At 39.6% G+C, this 20522-nt stretch overlaps 2 protein-coding genes across 3 annotated transcripts in view; one reads left to right on the forward strand and one right to left on the reverse strand.

The window, feature by feature from the left end:
• The window catches only part of Irak3 (interleukin 1 receptor associated kinase 3), a 54174-nt gene extending 44333 nt beyond the window's left edge, over nucleotides 1–9841 (reverse strand). The window contains exons 1-2 of one of the 2 annotated variants that reach the window (XM_048805682.1): nucleotides 9492–9597; nucleotides 8191–8258 (exon numbers count right to left, since the gene is read on the reverse strand). Coding sequence is in view for 1 of the 2 variants with exons in the window: in XM_015483048.2 (XP_015338534.1) it covers nucleotides 9492–9624 (133 nt within the window). In the remaining variant the exon portion in view is untranslated. Of the gene's footprint in view, nucleotides 1–8190; nucleotides 8259–9491 lie in introns of both variants that reach the window. The other variant, XM_015483048.2, reaches the window with a different exon arrangement.
• An 8161-nt stretch (nucleotides 9842–18002) lies between these two features.
• The window catches only part of Tmbim4 (transmembrane BAX inhibitor motif containing 4), a 17286-nt gene continuing 14766 nt past the window's right edge, over nucleotides 18003–20522 (forward strand). The window contains exon 1 of the mRNA XM_015483049.2: nucleotides 18003–18200. Within this exon, the coding sequence (XP_015338535.1) occupies nucleotides 18104–18200 (97 nt within the window). The 5' untranslated portion in view covers nucleotides 18003–18103. The remainder of the gene's footprint in view (nucleotides 18201–20522) is intronic.

Here is a 20522-nt window from a genome sequence, read left to right on the forward strand (position 1 = left end):
TATCTCCCAAGAACAAAAGACTTCAGTCAAAACAGAGCATGGCTGTGGGCCTCGATGTGCATGCAGGAACATAGGTGTTTAGTGGTGGCCCTGGACCTACAGGAAGACTTTAGGCAAACCACAGTCCCACTGAACAATCTCAAACTTCTCATTAGTAACTGTTCTTTGAAGCTCTCCCACCTATAATATATCCTAAATTTGTGTTATCTTTCTTGGCCTGCTGGTTATAAAAGCATGGACTAAAACATTTCCATTCTTTAGGGCTGAGGGTGTGACTTAGTGGTAGAGCACATACTTAGCATGTGGGAGGCCCTGGGTTCAATTTCCAGCACCAAAAAAACAAAATGAAGCAAAAAAAAAAAAAAAAAACCACTTCTAGTCTTCAAATCATTTTGCATTCTCAAAATTCACATTCCTGTAAGGGAACCCTAAATATCAAAAGAATATTCCCTTCCAGAAAAGGGGAAGTTTAGGTTTCTGCTTTTTCTACTAGAAAATTAAGTGGCAAATATTTACCCAATATTAGGCATAAGGTACCATATAAATGAATAATGATGAATATTTACATAACACAGAACAAATTCTGCCTTCTAAAAATAAAATAGTTCCTTCTATACCTTTTTCCTATATTTTTCTAAAAAATAAATAAAATAGTTCCTTTTATACTTCTATACAATCTGGGAAAAGACGTATTGGCACATAATTTCACAGGGGCCAAAAGGGAAAATGCTCTTGTGTGAAACTGCAGTCAGGGAAGGAAAAGGAGGGTGACCAAGACTTCAGCTAGACTTGCAACTGAGACTGGAGCAAGGTTTGCCTAGACTGAGGGAAGAAGGGAGGTGATTCAGATAGAGAACTGCTTCAGAAACAATGAAGAGGGCATGAGAGGGCAGAGCTGAGCACTGCGCCCTGAGCAGAGGTTCATATTAAAGAGAACAAGCCCCATGAAGTCTCCATGTTGCTTTTGTATATCCAGGAACATGCTTAGCACCTAGATGATCAGTATATATTTGCTGAATGACAGATGGAGGACCTGGGTTTTTGCACAAAAACTTAAACTTAATTCTAAAAACAATGGGACCAATCTCAGATTTCTAAAAAGTGATGGCAGTTTCACTTTTTTTTTTTTTGAAAGATCCATCAGTGGCAATAGTCACAGGAATCTCACATACTCTATTTACCTATAAAAGGTAAAAACATTGCCGGGTACAGTGGCACACATCTGTAATCCCAGTGGCTTGGGAGGCGAGATAGGAGGATCTCGAGTTCAAAGCCAACCTCAGCAAAAGTGAGGCACTAAGCAACTCAGTGAGACCCTGTTTCTAAATAAAATACAAAACAGGGCTGGGGATGTGGCTCAGTGGTACAGTGTCCCTGTTCAATCCCCCCTACCCACCTCCCCGCAAAAACGTGTAATTTTATATTCACATAATTCTCACAATAAGAAAGGAAAAGTTTATAACTATTAGAGGAATCTAGATTTAATGCTCTAAATTCCAGAGGGAGTCCATTTTCCTGCATAATTCCACTTCCAATATTTCTTTTTCTTAGTTAGTTTGTGACTGTTCCTTTTAAAAGTGCAGTGGGTCATAACTCTGTGGTCTCCCATCCCTATATGTGACTGAGGAACTGCTAGTGTAAGATGTTCTCTATTAAGCACATTCCTGAGATTCAGCTGCAATATGAATGAACAGATGCCAAATGAGCTAGGGCTTTTAGTTTCCTAATGCTGACCAAAGCAGTCTGAACCTGCAAAGCTGGATTAGGCAAAGGCATTTTTCTAACAATAATTCTCAGTGAGAAACTGATCAGGACTCTGTCAAAACAAATACTGCCCACATGTATGGATTGCCATCAGGACAAGAGATGAACTATGCTTTCTCTAACTGGCGATTCATGGTGCAGCCTTAAAAGCTTTTCTCTAAGGACGATGTATTCTGAATAGACACACCACTACAGAGTATTCCTAGCATTCATAAAATGTATGATTCTGTTAGATCCAATTCTACACAACAATAGCTCCTACATGATGCAACAAGAATACACTTCTCCACTATTCCTAGCTTTTGCCAAACCTTCATTGCTTTTTCCCTTTCAGAATACAGGACTTTCTTTATGCACAGTACAAATCAAATAAAAATAAAATGGAAAGTTTCCAATGACTAGTAGTGTTATTAAAGTCAAGAGTATTCCAAGTTGAAAAAATAAATTAGAAAAAGAAGCTGTAGTTCAGCATTATTTTAAAGCATTTTTTAGAAGGCAAGTCTGTTGTTGAAAGGCATCTTGGTACAATATAACCCAAAAGTTGATCTGCTAAGTTGAGAAATCAGTTTATATGAAGATAACCATTGCTTAAGTGCTATTATTAGTAGATGCTCAAAGGTCCTTGGAGACTGTTTTGAGAGTGCAGGACTGTCTAGGTAGTGCTAACCACTGGGGAATTCGGTTGCAGAAATCATGTCTCCATATGCAAATATGTCTCTGAAGGGGTTTTTTAGAATATTGCAACACACCCCTATTTGGAACCTTCGTATTTGCATATGACCACATGACAAAAGCCCTGGGAAATTAAGACAACATCTTACAAAGTTTGTTTTTAGGTAACAGAAAGATATCTGTCTACAAAGAAATTAGGCATTTTTAAAATGACCTATAAAATTAAAAATATTTTTAATTCCAAAAAAGTAAAATAAAATAAGACTCAAAAATCTAAGTTAGTTCTATCCCTCACCCCAGACTGTAAGAATGAACACTCTGTAGTGAATACATTTTACAAGAGATAAAACTTCGTCATACCTAGGCTTAAGTTTCTGTGTACATTTTAACCCATATCTGAATAAGATTTATTCTATAGCCAGGTGTGGGAGTAAACATGCATGTTTGCTCAGGTCTCTCTCTATCTGTCTGGTTCTATCAAAACTAGAAACCAGTTAAGGACCTAACATAAATAAATACTCTGGGAGACAATAAAAGAAAAGTTCACTCTCAAAAACAGCACTTCAGTGTGCAATTCAGAATTTGTAGAATTTCATATCCAGATGATGATCAATACAATTTTCCCATACATCCTTCCCTTATTTAACTTCTTTGTAACATGTATATAGGTCTGTTGCTTGCAAACTGGAAAATCCTTACAAGGAGGAGCCCCAATGTTGCATCTAATATAATGCTTTGTCTAAGATTCTGTCCAAAGAGGTTTTAGACATTTAATAGACATCTGCTCATTTGTTAGTTCATTCAAAACAGAGATTTACCAAATGTCTACTCTATGCCAAGTGTAAATTTCAGATGTTAGGAAAGTCACTATGAAATTAAAAAAAAAAAAAAAAGTCCCTGACCTGATGAAACTTATGTTTAGGTGGACAATACGCAAACAAGAAGTATGTGAGAGAAAATAAAAGTGATAATAGAGAAAACTAAAGCAGGAGAGGAAAGGTATGGAAGAGTATCCTTTTTAAAATGGTCAGGGTAGATAATAGTTACACAAAACATGATGCTAGAGAAGAAGCCGTCCCTAAGGTTACCTGCAGGGAAAACTGCCATTGCTTATTCAAGGAACAGAGGCTAATGTGTTAAAGTTAAGCAAATAAGAGGGAGAAAGAAGCAAGAGAAGCCATGAAGAACTTTGGCATTTACCTTGAGTGAGTCAGGAAGCTACCAGAGGTTTGGAATAAAGAACCAATATAATATGTTTTACCTGTTTAACAGGCTCAATGACTGCTGCACTGAAAAGAGTTTTGAGAAGCTCAAGAGCAGCTAGGAGACTGTTGAAATAATCAAAGTGAGATCTGATGGTTTGGACCAAGTGGCAGTGATAAGAAGTGGTTAGATTAGTAAATAATTCCTAAAGGCAGAGTTAATAGCATCAACTGCTGAGAGACAAGATATGGTTTGTAAAATAAGCAAGGAGTCCCAAAAGACTAACTTTTTTTTTTGGGGGGGGGGTACTGATCAGGGATGGAATCCAGGGGTGCTCAATCACTGAACCACATCCCCAGCCCTTTTTTATATTTTATTTAGAGACGGATCTCACTGAGTTGCTAAGTGCCTTGCTAAGTTTCTGAGTCTGGCTTTGAACTCAAGATCCTCCTGTTTCAGCCTCCTGAGCTGCTGGGATTCCAGGTGTGCACCACCACACTGGGCCCAAAAGACTAATATTTTGACCTAAATAATGGGAAATCTTTGGGAGGAGGGGCATTTCTTAGGTTAGAGATACTGTCAAATAGACAAATAGATAAAGAAGACTGACATTTAAGAGAGAGAGCCAGGCTAAAAGTTTGGGAATTATTGGCATATAGATGGAATTTTCAAAATAATTGGTATAGTAAACAAACAGAAGAGAAGAGATCCATGGACTAAGCCCAGGGGCACTCTAAGAGACAAAGAAGAATTTGTAAGAAGAATATCAGAAAGTATAATGTTCTAGAAGTAAAGAATGTGCTTCAAGTGATCAAATAAAAATATTGAGAAATGACGGTTGGGTTTAGCCATGGTGAGGAGGAGTTTCAAGAGGAGGAGGGGGAATGAAAACATGATGGGTGAAGTTTCAAGGAAGAAAAAGGGACTGGACTATAAGTAGCCCTTTTGAGGAATTTTACCATTTAGGGGAACAGAGCAATGAGATTGGAGCTTAGAGTATAAGTGAGATCTAAAGAGAACATTGGAAGGTGGGAGAAGTAGTATAGTATTTAAAAAAAAAACAGTATCTACTCTATTTTCAGGGAAGGAAATATATCTCTCTCCTCCTTAGGAGTTGCGGGGAGCTACGGGCTACATACAATGACTGCCTTCCAAAGAGTACAACATGGAGAGAGGAGGACAGAGTCATTTTAGAGTGACAATACCTGACAGACATCCTCAGCTCTGGTTAACAGTGATAACTCACATATACAGTACATATCTGTGATTAAAATGGTGCTTTACCTCTATGGTCTTCACCCCAAAATCCATAACCTGTCTACTAATGAGAAAAGCATCAGACAAATCCCAGCTGAAATACACCCAGTACTCCTCAAAGCTGTCAAGGTCATCCAAAACAAGGAAAGTCTCAGAAATCATCACAGTCAAGAGGAGGTGAAGGATAAAACTAAATGTAATGTGGCAACCTAGAAGGAATCCTGGAACAAAGAAAGCACATGAGGTAAAAAATAAGGAAGCACAGATAAAATGTGAACTTTAATTAATAATGTGTCAATATTGTAACAAAGATACTATACTAATATAAGATGTTAATAATAGGAGAAACTGGGTATAGAGTATATGGGAAGGATATAGAGTAGATATAGGAGCTCTTTATACCAACTTCTAAATTTTTTCTGTACATTTAAAACTATTCTAAAAATAAGGATCATTTAAAAATTTAAAAAGGAAGGAGGAGGAGGAGGAGAGGAGGAGGAAGAGGAGGAGGAGGAGGAGGGGACCTAAAGTCCAACCATTTGATTAGAATCCTAGTCTGGCATTTAGTAGACTGTGACTTAAGGTGAGTTACTTAAATTCTCTAATAATCAATTTTCCAATCAATAAAATTAAAACAGGGAAAGAATCTATCTCAGAGAATTTTGTGATAAGTAAATAGATAATCCATGTCAAATGCTTAGGATAGTGTCTGTCAAATAATAAGCACTTCATAGAAGACAGCAATTGTTATTACTGCCATTATTTGAAAATTTTATTCAATGTTCAATATTCTAAGATGATTTTACATTTTAATTGTTTTAAAGTAATTAATAATAACTTATACAGTTTTCTTTCCTTTTTGAAGAAGATAATTGAATATCACCCTGTATATAGAATCTAAAAAATGACATCTCCTTTAATCATAAGTGCTACAAGGTTTTATAGTGTGAGCTGCTCCAATTTAAGCTAAATATCTGTGTAAGGTCATGTAATAATAGGAGTTGTTACTGTAATGCCAGATTCATGGGACCCCAATAGACCTCCAAGAGCCGAATTGGATGCAATCACACAGGAGTCTTTATTGCAAGCTCAAGCCTGGACTCACAACCGTTCCCAACACTGTGGTCCCAGGGAGTGAGTCCCAGTCCTTTGTTCAGTGAGGATTTATAGGTTTTTTGGGGATACTCTTTGCGTCACAACAACACACAGCAAATCATTCCGCACCTCAGGAAAAGCAAACAACTCTTAACATTGATTAGCACACTCACTGGCGGGAACAAGTTGGGTAGGGGTGATTGGTTAGTACAAGAGGGGGGGTTCCTTTGAACTGACTGGTTAAAGCCATGAGGGGTGTACGTGCTAAACCACCTAGCCTAACTGAGTCAGGGACATCTGGCACCGCAGATCTCTCCTGTTATTTGTAGACAAACAACTCAGTAGGGTGGGTATGTGCCTAGGAGCTCTCTGTGGGTTTTTCCAAGGACAAGGGTCACACCCCCTTCCTTGGACAGGCTTTGCTCTGAGGTAGAGGCTGGTTTCTCAAAAATGGAGTCACATCAGTTTCTCATCACCAGAGGTTCTGTATATCTATTATGAAGTCTATGAAGTAAATAACATTTTCTAATTAGGGCTCTTGCTCCTATCATAAAGCCATAAAGTCATTAACATCAACCTGGTATCATATCAGGATCACACTATTTTTAATAACAACAATTGACAAAATGATGTGAAGAGTCATGTGTAGAATATTCTTAAAGGTAAAAAGAATTAAGTGAAGTAGAAGAGAATTTGGCCTCACCCATGGTTCCCAAGCCAGGCCAAGCATCAGATTCCTACTCACTTGGCATGCAACAAAAGATGCTGGAACTCTGCCCAGACTTACTGAATTAGCTTCTCCAAGAGTGGGTGGGGCAATTTTCTATTTGAAAGCTGATAGGGGTGATTCCAGTGTGTCAGCCACTGGCCTACCTTATCCTGCATCATAATATGGGGGCTGCAAGGATCGATGTCTGAGCCATCTCTGTCAATGTAGCCTGATGTTCACATCACAAGAATCCTGATCAGCTTGAGAGAGTTTCACCTATTATTATTACAGTTATTGTTTTCCATTTAAAATTGAGGTCCCTCTGTACCTTCAGAATTTCACCTGGCCTAAGCATAAAAGTGCAGTGCGTGTGTGTGTGTGTGTGTGTGTGTGTGTGTGTGTGCGTGCGTGCACGCGCTCACCCTGAGGATGGAAACCGGGGCCTCTTCTGTGCTGAGCATGCATTCTGCCACTGAGCTACACCCACTACCCCCAGCACAGCCTTTTGGTTCAGTATTTTCTATCATTGTTCCTTCCCCTCCTAAAGGTCAAGTTTTCCATTCCTGCATCCCACTGCCACTTTCTTCCTTCACTGTGTCAATAGGCAAACAGCACATTTAACTCAGTTACCCCGAACACCCTGAACTGGGCATCCTTCCGTAGTGCTGAGTTAACAGTTTGTGAAGCAGTTGGTCAGTTTCCAGCTACAAGATTCAGGCAGTTAATATGCATAACTCCCTGACAGTGAATTATAGCTGGAATATCAAAGAGCAAATATTTTAGATCCCTCCCCTAGAGAATCAAAGGGACAATGACCAGACTATATGTAAAGATAAAACTCTGGCCTATAATGAGTATCAACTCAAGCTCAAGAAGCTAGCCTTCTAGCTACAGTAACCAGTCCAAGACTACTATCTGTAGCAATGAGTCTAGGGAGCCAAACAATTAGCAATTGGCCCCAAACTGCCAGGACTTGATCAATATCTAAAAACTTGCTTAATTTCTGCTCCTACTTTCAGCTTAAGACCAATTAGAGAAAGCCAAATATGCACACCCAAACAATCAGAGAGGATGCTGGCTCACCTGGAATTAGCCAGTCTGCAGTCAGACACACCTGAAAACTTCCCACTCTTCTGCTTGCCTTTTGTCAAATGTAATAGCAATGGTGGCTGTTTCGCTTGCTCTGAAGAGATAGCCTTTCTTGTCCTAACTTGAATCATCTTCATTTATTGCCACAACTAGGAAAACTTGGCTGTATATTTAAATAGCTCACAGAATTTTTTTTTTCTTTTTGAAGCCAGAAATGCTATGGTTTAGGGAGGTTGTGAGGTGCAGCAGAAAAAAGAGGACACAGAGGGGAAGTATAGAGTTGCTGTGGTTAAGGGTGCAAACCTTGCATCTACTGTCATGGCTCAAGTCCAAGCTCTGCCACTCACAGCTGTGTGAACTTGGGCAAGTTACAGAACCAAATTATACTCCAGTGTCCTTACCTGTTAAAACACTGGTGGTGGTGATAGCATCAAACTTTCAGGGCAACTGGAGAGGGTATATAAGACACCTATTTAAAGCAAGAATATCTAGATTTCAGTGTTGTGGAATAGAAAGATCTCCAGCAAATTAAGCTGCACTTGCTGGAATGCAGCAATGCCCAGGGACTGAATGCTGATTGCCCCTTTTTAATGGGACTTAGGTTTTCATATTTTCACTGTCTCCATCAACCTGCTTCATTCATTTATGATATCTACCTGGCCCTATTCACTACTTGTGCACTGAACTAAAACATGTTTCCTGCACAAATTCAATGACTCTAGGAAATCTATAGGTACAAATATATATGTTCTATCTCAAAAACATCTCAGACATATTTGGTGGAGAAGAGCTCTTGTCTCTCAAATGCACGCTGAAAATCTATGCTTTCCATAAATCAGAGTCAAGTGCCCTTTCTGAGATGTTTTACTGAAGGGCCATAATTCAAGATTATAGAGCTTAAAATATACAAATTATTTTTATATAACTTGAAGTCCAGTGCTATAGTTTCAGAAACCGTACACATTTTGTTTATCCAAAACCAAGAAAACTTCCTCTTCATAGGTTTTCTGCTATTCTTGGTAAGAAAAATTACTATTTCAGACAATGAAAGCTGTTTTGACATAATCACATTTAGCATGAGCTATCAAATCTAATCCAAAACACCGTACAAAACAAAGATTTTTGTCTGAAATTATTTCTGATGATTACACACAACACTTCCAAAAGGCAGTTGGTCAACTTTCCAATCTGCATAAAATGGAGTTTTGAAACCAATTTTTCTAAATAGTCATTCTTCAGAATAAACTTTCATTCCACTAGGTTGTTAAATAAGCAAGATATGTTTAAGAGCTAGGATAATAAAGTACAGTCTAATTAACTTTAGCGTTTCATTTGTAAGTAAGTTGGGGACTCAGAAGCGCACTGTAAACATCAAAGGATAAACATGTTAAAGTTCTCAAAATGATTTACTATGAAAATTCTATTCCGGATTGATTCCGCAATGACAGACATCATACGTAAGTTCTTATTTGAAGACCACGAACCAAAAGGCAGGAATAGTTCGATGCTGTCCTGAGGTATCTTTCCCAAGTTCACTTGATTATGCCGCAAAGACTTCCCAAGTTTCTTTGGACGGGAAGGAAAGCGAGCGAGCGTGAGGGTCTCGGGAAGCCTGTGCCCGAGATGGGGCGGTGCGGGTGGGAAGCTCCGGGCCGCGCAGCTGGGCTCCCCGCCGCCCCGCCCCGCTCCGCCCAGCACTCACCCAGGCCGCGCCAGCCCAGCGCGCCATCGCAGCTGTCCAGGACCGCGCACAGCTGGCCCAGCAGCGCGGGCGGCAGGTCGAACAGGAGTGTGTGCGCCGAGAGCGCGCCGCAGGCCCCGCAGCTCCCCGCCATGGCGCTGCTGCTGGAGGCACAGCGGGGTGCAGAACCCCGGCCTCTCGATAGCACCTCGCCCCGTTACACAACCGCGGAAATCTTGCTTCCACCACCGCAGCCCAGACCTCGGAACATAAGGTGCCCTGGCGCCACAAGGGGCGGTCCTCACGTGACGCAAAGTGCCGCTCCCTAGAGTGCCCCTAAGGACCTCGGGCCTGGCAATGAGGTTTCCCTGCCTCTGGCTCTTGTTTGGCTTCCTGTTTTGAAGGGTTCTTTTGTTCCGCTGGGTGGAGTGTGACCCAAGAGAACAACCAAAGAGAAAGATCAGGATTTCAGGATTTAGGAACTTGTGCGCCCACCATCCCTTCTGCCCGTCCTGGGATGGGCTGTCTTCTGGCCTGGATAATTATGAGTTCTGTCTTCATGTCTTTTTTTGTGGGGGAGCGGGTGGAATAACTGGGAATTTAACCTTGGAGCGCTTTATCCCTGAGCTACATCCTTCAGCCCTTTAAATTTTGAGACAGGATTGCACTAAGTTGCTTAAGGCCTCGCTAAATTGCTGAGGCTGGCTTTGAACTTGTGATCCTCCTGCTTCAGCCTCCCGAGCTGCTGGGATTATAGGCGTCCGCCAACACGTAGGGCTGTCTTGAGGTCTATTAAAAGTTTATATCTTGTTGTTCTGTCAGAAGAGATATGTGTTCATTAGGAACACTTAGAAACCCCAGAAAAATTAAAAGAAGAAAATAATCACTTGTGACCCCACTCAACTGAAGACAGCCCCTGTCAAGTTTTGGGCATATTTTCCTCCCAACTCTTAATCAAATTTAAACAATGGAAAAAAAAAAAAAAGTGCATTCGTGGAGTGATTGCTGGGAAAGATGGGCATAGAGGTCAACAATAGAAAAACTAGAGGCACCAAGCAAATCAGAGTAAAGTGTTTCAGAAGGCAGCCCCTCCTCTATACTATGATTTAGTTTTAGTACATTTTCTTCGCCTTAGACTTTCCTGATAAAACTTTGACCATCTTTTCCTTTCTCAAAGTGCTTCACCAAATGTTTCTTTTACTTCATCATGGAATTTAAGAAAAATAGCTGTTTTAAAATCTTCAATCGTTTATACCATCATACCCTGCCATAGGCATGATACAAGTGCACTGACCAAAAAAAAGAGAGAGAAATGCTTCAAAAATGGTGAGAAAAATCTCAACTTTAAAGACTGGAAGAGGAGATGGCCCAGTTAGCACTAGCAGTTAGCACCCCTACCTGAAGTTCCAAAAAAGTAGTATTCCATAAAAACATACTTGAAAATTGAGAAAATCTGTGCTGTTTGGCAGGAGTTTCCATATCCCTTCATTCAAATGACTAAGGTTTTATTGTCAAAGTGTAAATGCCTTTGAAATTCCATCTCTTAAAGGGGCTACGGAATATGTTGAGCATCAGAGACAAAAAACAATTAAGTACTGTATTTAGAAAGTCTTAAATTTCTAGAACAGGAGAGGCAAACTCAAATATGCAGAGAAACCAGGAAGTCAATGAAGGCGAGTATGTTCATTAGCTTCCTGTCACTGTGACAAAATACCTGACTTGACCAACTTAAAAGGAGGAAACTTTTATTTGGGGGTTTCAGTTCATGGTCCTTTGGCCTCCATTACTTTGGGGTCTATAACAAGGAGGTACCTCCTGGTGGGAGTGTGTGGTAGGGAAGGTTGCTTTCCTCAAGGTAGCTGGGAAGCCAAAAGGGGAAAGAGCATGCCCTGCATGTCTTCACTTCCCTCCACTAGGCCCTAGTTCCTAAAGGATCCACCGTTGCCCTGTAGCACCAGATGCTGGTGAGCAAACCTTTATCATGTGAACCTTTATGGAACATTGAAGAGCCAAACCATAACAGTGAGGCAAACACTCAGAAATGCCTGCTTTGCTAATTCACCAAGAAGCAAGGATTTTAAGTGAAAGCTAGGTTATGTAAAATCTGCATTTCCAGTACTGGGTTATTAGACCATGTTCCCTCCCTATCCTAAAATTGTCTTTGAGTTTTCAACTTTATGTCATCAGTTTCAGCACTCACTAATCTTCCCTGTTGCTGTCCCCCAAGGGTTCTCTCCCAACCTGATTCCTCTTCCTCATTTTTGGACTCTAGTTCCTGACTTACTGTCACTCTCTCCAATACTAATCCTATATTACTTCTAGGGGATTTAACATCTATGTAGTATAGATGATGAACTTTTCACTACCTTGCTTCTCAGTTCCTTGATTCCTCTCCTCCAGTGACCTTGAGCTCCACTCTACTCTCTGTTTCAGCCACTCATGTCAATGATTACTCCCAGTCTTGTCATTATCATTAACTTTACGCTATCCCTAACTTCTGTTTCATGATTCTGCTCTCTCACCACACCTCCTATTCTTCTAAATCATTCCCTCTAGTGCTCTGACTTAAAAAACCCTTCCCTTTACCAGGATATTGAATCTAAAATCATGTTGCCTCTTTTCTGCCCCCACCCTCTTGACGTCTTTTCTCTTTATCCATAAAGTCCACAGTCAATTATTATAATCACTTCCTTATGAATGACCTCTGTTGCCTGGTTCATCTCTCACTTTGCTGAACTCTCCTGGCAAATCTACCATCTTTTTATTATTATTATTTTTTTAGTTTTTAGTTTTTGGCGGACACAACATCTTTGTATGTGGTGTTGAGGATTGAATCGGGGCCGCACGCATGCCAGGCGAGCTCGCTACCGCTTGAGCCACATCCCCAGCCCCCTACCATCTTGATTACATCTAACTTTCCAAGTTTTGGCTCTGCATCCATGTACTGTGCTGTAGCTATAAAAGACAAAAACAATTTTTAAAAATCCACTAATCCTGCTATTTTGAACTCATTTTTAAATCAGTTATGGCTCTTTTTATGCTGCCAAGGATTAATACTATGCATCTTTATTCCATTTATTCTTCTAGTGTCTGTGAAAATTATATTATGCTTTCTCTTCTCTCCTCAATCCCCATAACCTTCCCCCATCCTCATGCTCAGTTGATGACCTTGAGAATGTTTACTGAGAATACTGATGCATCATGGGGGGGTGGGGAACTTTTGCAGAATCTCCCTACCACATTCACCTATCTACTAACATATGTACTAACATACAGTTTTCCTCTTTTCCTATAAATGGTATGTCTAGGCTCCCATCTAAGTCTAATTCTTTTACTTGTAAACTCAGTCCTATTCCTGTTCCTGGATCAAAGGCACCAAAGGCAGCTATTTTCCTTATCTCTACTATTCAGTTCCAATACAATACAAATATGATATCATTTCTTTCACCTAAAAAAACTAAATTATTTGGTGCCACTTCTTCCTTCCATTCACCACACCATTTTTTTTTTTTTTTTTGCACTTTTTGGTGGTGCTGGGGACCAAACCCAGGGCTTCGCACATTCCAGGCAAATGCTCTACCACTGAGCCACATTTTTTAGCCCCTTTGCTTCCTTTTAGGGTAGAGTTGGATGTTCTCATTATATTCAAATTTTCTCCTCCTATGGTCTCTTAAACCTACTCTCCATTGAAAGTGCTATCTTTCAGGTTCAGCCATGTCCTCCACAATGTAACCAAAATACTATAGGATTTTCAGTCCTCATCTTACCTAATCTGTCATAGTTTTTTTTTTTTTCTGATATTGGGGATTGAACCCAGGGACACTTTACCACTGAGCCACATCTCCAACCCTTTTTTTTTTTGAAACAGGGTCTCATTAAGTTTTCTAGGGCATTGAGCATGCAATCCTCCTGCCTCAGCCTCCAGAGCCACTGGGATTCCAGGCATGCACCACCATGCCATCCTGTCAGTAGTTTTTGACACACTTGATCCCCCCCTCCTTCTTGGACACTTTCTTCATCTGACTTCCAGGATATCACATTCTCTCACGTTTTCCACTTACCTCCCACTGCATATTCCTCTTCTGTTCCTCCTCTTCCTCCTGAACTGTTAAAGTGGAAATGTCATGCAGCTCAACCTCTGGTTCTATACTGACTCCCTTGGTGATCTCAATCAGTTTCAAGGTTTTAAGTACCATCTGTGTACCAAAGACAAGTTTATGTGTCTATCCCAGACTTCTCTTTTGAACTCCAGAGACAAGAGCAAAATTCAACGCTTGATCCTGTCTCCTGAACCTGTTCTTCCCATATTCTTCCTGTCTAGGTTAGCACAACTCCATCTTTCTAGTTCCAAACTAGAGTCATCCTTGACTCCTCAATTTCCTTATAGTGCATATTTAATTTGCAAGCAAATACTGTTTATTCAGAAAATATCTAGAATCTGACCATTTTCCTGACTCTGCTTCTCCCGGTTTGAGCCACCTTCCTATCTTGTCTGGATTATTATTGTAGTCTCCAAGAGCAGCTTCCATACAGCCTTTCTTCCATATTGCAGTGGATCGACCCTTTTAAATCTTGACTAATAATGTCATTCTTCTGTTGAGAAGTCTGCAGTGACTCCTAACCTCAGTCAATAAAAGTTTGACTCTTTCGGTGAACTGCATTCTACCTCCCCTTCCCATTCCGCTCCTTTGCCCTTTACCCCGTGAACTTGTTTCTTTCTCTGCCTTAGCTACTTTCTCCCTGCTGGCCCTGAGCAGAACCAGGAAAGTCCCACATCAAAGCTTTTATACTTGCTATTTGCTTACCAGTATATTTTTTCAACATGGCTAAGGTCTACTGTGACTTCAAATTTAAGCTTACTTAGATCCATATGCTCAGATTTGGGCTAAGTTATGACTTAATCCCCATTTATAGCTTGGGGAAATTCTATCAGACCTCTCTTACTCTCTAACTCTATCTGAACAGGAACATATAGCAACTCTGGTCATTTCTGGGAGCCATTTTTGCAATCACATAGAGGTCAATATTAGAATGAAATGAGCCCTGGGAATGATCTAATAAGAGGAAAAACTGGGTCCTTGATAAGGTCATTGATCAGTTCATTTGTTCTGTGTCTGAATCCTATCTTGCTTATGGACTTATACAAGCTAAATACCCTTCTTAAAACAGTTTTTAAGGGGCTGGAGTTGTAGCTCAGTGGCAGAGCACTTGCCTCGAACATGTGAGGCACTGGGTTCGATCCTCAGCACCATATAAAAATAAATAAACAAAATAAAGATATTGTGTCCATCTATAACTAAAAATAAACAAAAATAAACAGTTTTTAAGCTAGGAATCTTACTTGCAACAAACTACATCCTAGATAACATATTGACAGAAATTCAGTAATACTCTCTGGTTTGTTGAGTTCTTATAAAACTTATGAAAAAGAGACTAAACCCTGTTCAAAACTGTAGTTTAAATTATACAACTATATCTGGCAGAATGTGAGACAGACATGGAAACTGGATTGCATAGAGAGGCAACAAGGCCACTGAAGAATGATGTAATGGTAGATGTGATTATTATTGGCTAGAGGAAGGTCATTCTGGCACGGGCAGTCTCTTCCTTGAAACTACCAAGGTGCTCACTATAAATCACATCATTAGATAGATTCAAATACATTGGAACAGGCCTCATTGTTAATAACAAAAACACTCTTATTACTATAGAAATCCCAAGGAGTTTTGAAGTTCTGTGGCAAAAATCAGAAACAAAACCCAAACATTTTTAAAATCATACCATACATTCATTACCACAAGAGTACTCCTCAAAGAAGGTATCAGTGCAATCTGCTCGTTACAGACAGGAAATTTGACTAAGTACGAAACTACATGGCTGGGGCTGGTGTAATGGCTCAGTGATAGAGCATTTGCCTAGCATGTGTGAGGCACTGAGTTTGATTCTCAGCATTATATATAAATATATGAATAAAATAAAGGTCCATCAACAACTAAAGATATATTTAAAAAAAACTATATGGCCTTTCAGCTTAGCTTTCTCCCAATTCGTTTTATCTCCAGATAAATCCACATTAAATAGAGTTTTCATCACATTATTCCTTTAAAAGAGGTGTCAGTGGCTCTCCGTTACAAAATAGAGTCATACCATTCAAGATTCTTTAGAAGACTATTTTCTGATGGTTATGTTCATTCCTACCACTGGCCATTCTCACCCCCACTCCTTTCCTCCTGCCTTCTGATAATCTCCCCATTCCTAAATAGCAATCATTCCTATTTTTCTTGTAAGATTCAATGAGGGAGAAAGGTAACTTTATTGAATACCTACAATCACAGAGCTGAAAGCTTTACACGGTATCTCCTTTAAAACTCTAGCACTCTGCAGTTTACATATTCAAATTTTTATTTTACATTGGAGTAATGCCTGGAGAATTGATTTAGGTGCTTGAAAGCAAGTGTATTAAGTTTCAGATTCAAATTTATTTGACTCTAAAACCTCAGGCTCTTTTTTAGTAATCCATAAGACTTATAAACCTCCTATACTCTGGCCCTTAAAGTTGAGTTGTAGATAAAACAATTTTAAAAATGGAAAGATAGTTGCATTTTATATCTCTACTGCCTTTAGTATTAAATGCAGGTTATTATCCACAAGCAAAAACAAAAACAAAAAAAGTATGTGTTTTCTAGCTAATCCAGGGATAAGGACAGAATTATAGTCCAAGAATAGTCCACAGTAGATTTTAACTAGGGGGTTGTAAAACAAATATTAGATGACTAGAGGAGAAAGAGGAGCAGACAGAAAGAAGAGGAAGCATATAGACAGGTCTTTAAAACTACTAAAATTTATTTTAGAGCAGAGATTTTATTTACAAAATACTTTCCTTAAAAGTATAGCTTTAGAAGAAATAGAGGAACAATACGATACTAAGCTATTGGATTCCATGCCTGTAAGTAAACTCTTTATTGTCACAAGATAACTTTCTTATCTAAACTGAGGGAGCAGATTTTGAGAAACTAATGATAAAAGCTATTGATAGCATTAAGGATTTAATTTCAGAATAGATTGTTCCTCAACTATTCTGAGTCTCATTTGCCTTTTGACCTTTTGGGTGCTTAGGCTAAAACAAGGACTGAACAATGTGTGTGAAGCAAAGTAAATGCATCAAAAACATTTCAAGATGTTACAGAGCTGGGTTCTTCTGGGAAATTGAGACATCACGAAGAACCACCCCTTCCTCAAATCCTGATTCTTGCTTTCAAGTCAGAAAGATTCCAGACAGGTCATTTAGTAATAGGCAATGTATTTATTAGAAGGTATAGGAACAAGTAAAGGAGACATTCTCAAGGGAGAGAATGGGTCCTCTCAGAGAGGAGAGGGACAGTGTGTCTTTCCAGTACTCCAGTTTTATTGGCAATCCCAGAGAAGTTTTCAGAGACTCCCATGCAGGTCCACCTCTTGACTTCTTACTGACAGCTAGATGACATCAGACTTTCAAGTTCCCACTGCCATGACAACTCTGGCCCAAATTACCGTAAATTCTTACAGATCATATGATTAAAAGGAATTATTCTTATCTTTCCCCAAGTTTCAGGATCTGAACTGTGAAAGGGGTCGCAAAAGTATCCCCCTTCAGGGTAACTTGTGTTCTTATTGACATTATTTCTAACCTGCATTTCTCCTGCAGAAAACAGGTAGTTTGTTGAAGAATGTGACAAATCCTGGCCACTTAAGCCAACCTAGGCTGAAGGTAAATTGCTTCTTGGAAAAGAAAGCATGTGGGGTTCAGGGCAGCACAGGAGGCCCATTTTATAGACTTTTCCTCTTAATCTCATGTTCCCACTACTTGCATTTGTCTGTCCCCTATCAAAGGGAACTTGGGATGGTATTATTCTGGGCATGTCTACACCTCATGTTTGTACAGAAATGACAACAAAATCATGAATATTTTGATCCACTGTATTTGCCACCATCTTCTCTCGTAGTACACTATCCTCCTTTCCCTGCTTTTGATTATGACCTATTCCAATGTGCTGTATGTACATTGGCAGTCAGGGATCTGAACTTTATCCAGTCTCAGTCTTTGCCATCTGTCCCCTACACTGACTAAGCTTTGTCCTCTCAGTCTTTGCAAATGGTTCCTTGAGGACCTACCCACACACTGTTCTCTAGTTGGCTCTTGTTGCCTTTCAGGAATAAGCATTTTTTCACTCAGAAAGTATGGTTAATAGAAAGTGCCCAATAAATGTTGGATTATTATTAATAATGATACAATTAAAAGCTCTCTGGTATGATTATTGAAGTGAACGAATGAAATGGGTATTTATACTCTTTTAACACTTTTAGCAACTTTCCTGGAGAGAGAATCTAAAAATTTATTGAGAAAAGTTTCCCTGTAAATGACGGTGGAAGTGCTATCCGTTTTCTCTCTTATCCGAACCTGCAGCAGTCTCCTTTTTTCAGACTAACTGCAATCTTTAAGGTGAGGTCATCGACCAGCTCGGGGCTCGTCCCACCGAGGCAGCTCGGCTAGTTCTGGCTGATCGCTTCATCCCGGAAGCAGGTTGAAGGCCGTTGTGGTCACTGTTGTCGCCCTGGCTCGGTCCGCCCAGGAGTGAAGGGGTTGTGTTGTCGCCATGGGCGACCCTGACCCCCGCTACCCTTGCTCCTCAATCGAGGATGACTTCAACTATGGCAGCTGCGTGGCCTCCGCCAGCGTGCACATCCGAATGGGTAGGTGCTGTCCCGCCGGCCCGCAGAGGCCGGCGTCTCCCCTGGGAGCTGGGGCTCCTGGGATTCAGTTCCCCAGCGTCGCCCGGAGGCGCTGGGTGCTGAGCTCCCGAGCAGAGCCGGAGCCCGCGGAGCAGCAGCGGGCGCCCGAAAACCGCAGCAGCCTCAATTTGGCATCTTTAAATTAAGAGAAACGAAGGGTCACTTTGATAAAAATCAGTTAACTATGTGAGCCTTATGACGTCCACCCATATGGAGCCACTTACTTCATGTGTTTGCTTTAAGGGGCGTAAACATGTTGAAAGTCTTTATTTTCTTGTCTGTCTGCTTTGCTGGACTGCAAGCTCCTTCAGGTCCAGACCTTATCTGTTGCTCTATTTTCTTTTTTCAAGGCCTAGAATTCAACATGTTTGACTATTACTGGGGCAGATGCTGGAAATAGAAACTTCCTAACTCAGTCTAAAGGCCCATGTTAGGTTTAGATTGTTATACAGAATCCTATGGGCCAACATTATTTCGAATTTAAAGTGCTCAGTGACATGTAAGTGGAATTCATTGTCCGCCCTAGTTCATCCTCTTGATCTTAGAAGCTGGCCCAGATTTTCAGCCTGTCTGGGCAGCTGGCGCTGGTTCTGGAAAAGGAATTATGAAGATAGCTCTGATACATTATAAAAAATCTGGATGCTTAGCATTGATATTTCAAGGATTGAGTTTTGAAATTATTTTAATAAATGAGCTCAGCATTAAATTTGTTTTCTAAATTGTGGCAAAACAAATATAACAAAAAAATTACCAAATTACCATCTTAACCATTTTTAAGTGTACATTTCAATAGTATTAAGTATTTTCACATTGTTGTACTTCCAATCTCCAGAACTTACCACCACCACCATCACCATCACCATCATTATACTTCCTGTATATAAAATTTAACTACCCTGAATACCTCATATGGCCAGGCACCCTGGCCAACTGCCTGTAATCCCAGCAGCTCAGTAGGCTGAAGCAGGAGGATCACAAGTTCAAAGCCAGCCTCTGCAAAAGCCAGGCACTAAGCAACTCAGTGAGACCCTGTCTCTAAATAAAATACAAAATAGGGCAGGGAATGTGGCTCAGTGGTTGAGTGCCCTTGAGTTTAATCCCCCCCTAAATAAATACCTCATGAATGGAATCATAAACACATTGTCTTTTTGTTAACTGAATTATTTCAATTAGCATATCTTTAAGGTGCATCCATGTTGAACACATGTCAGAATTTCCTTACTTTTTAGGCTGAATAATATTACATTGTATGTATATAACAAATTTTATTTATCCATCCATTGATGGAAGTATTTGCATTAATTCTATCTATTGCCATTGTGAAGGCTGTTATGAATATAGATGTGCAATTATCTCTTGAGACCCTGTTTTATTTTGAATATACACCCAGAAATATAATTGTTGGATTATATGGTAAATGTATTTTTAATTTTTTAAGGAACTGCCATACCATTTTACATTCTCACCAACAACATACAAGGGTTCAGATTTCTTCACATCCTTGCCAATACATATTATTTTCTATGTTTTTTTTAATTGAAAATTGTCATCCAAATGATTGTAGACTGATAACTCATTTTCGTTTTGATTTGTATTTCCCCAATGATAGTGATATTGAACATTTTTAAAGTATGCTTGTGGGCCATTTGTCTATATTCCTTGGAGAAATTTTATTCAAGTCCTTTGACTAAGTTTTTAGAAAATAGGTTTTATTAAAGCAATTTTAGGTTCATAGCAAAATTGAGCAGAAGGTATAGATTTGTTACATATCCCTTGCTCCCCTACAAAGTCTCTTGCCTGAATCAACATCCTACACCAGGGAGGTATATTTGCTACAGTCAATGAATCTAGTTGATATAGAATCAGCCAAAGTCCATAGTTCATTCTAGGGTTTGCTCTTGATGTTATATGTTTTATGGATTCTGACAAATGTATGATGACATCTGTTTGCCATTATGGTATCATACAGGATAGTTTTCACTGCCTTAAAAAATTCTCTGTGCTCTGCCTGCTTATCTCTCCCTCCTGCTAACCTCTGGCAACCACTCATCTTTTCATGTCTCCATAATTTTGCCTTTTCCATAATGCTAAGACATTCCAGAATCCTTTGGAAGCATAGTTGAAATCATACAATGTGTAATTTTATCAGATTGTCTTCTTTTACTTACTACTATAATACCCATTTAAGATGGTTCTACATGACCTTTCATACTCAATAGCTCATTTACTTTTAAATATATATATATTTATATATATATGTATATATATATATTATATATATAT

This window comes from Marmota marmota, unplaced genomic scaffold (genome assembly GCF_001458135.2).
Source record: "Marmota marmota marmota unplaced genomic scaffold, marMar, whole genome shotgun sequence".
Classification (NCBI taxonomy): Eukaryota; Metazoa; Chordata; class Mammalia; order Rodentia; family Sciuridae; genus Marmota; species Marmota marmota.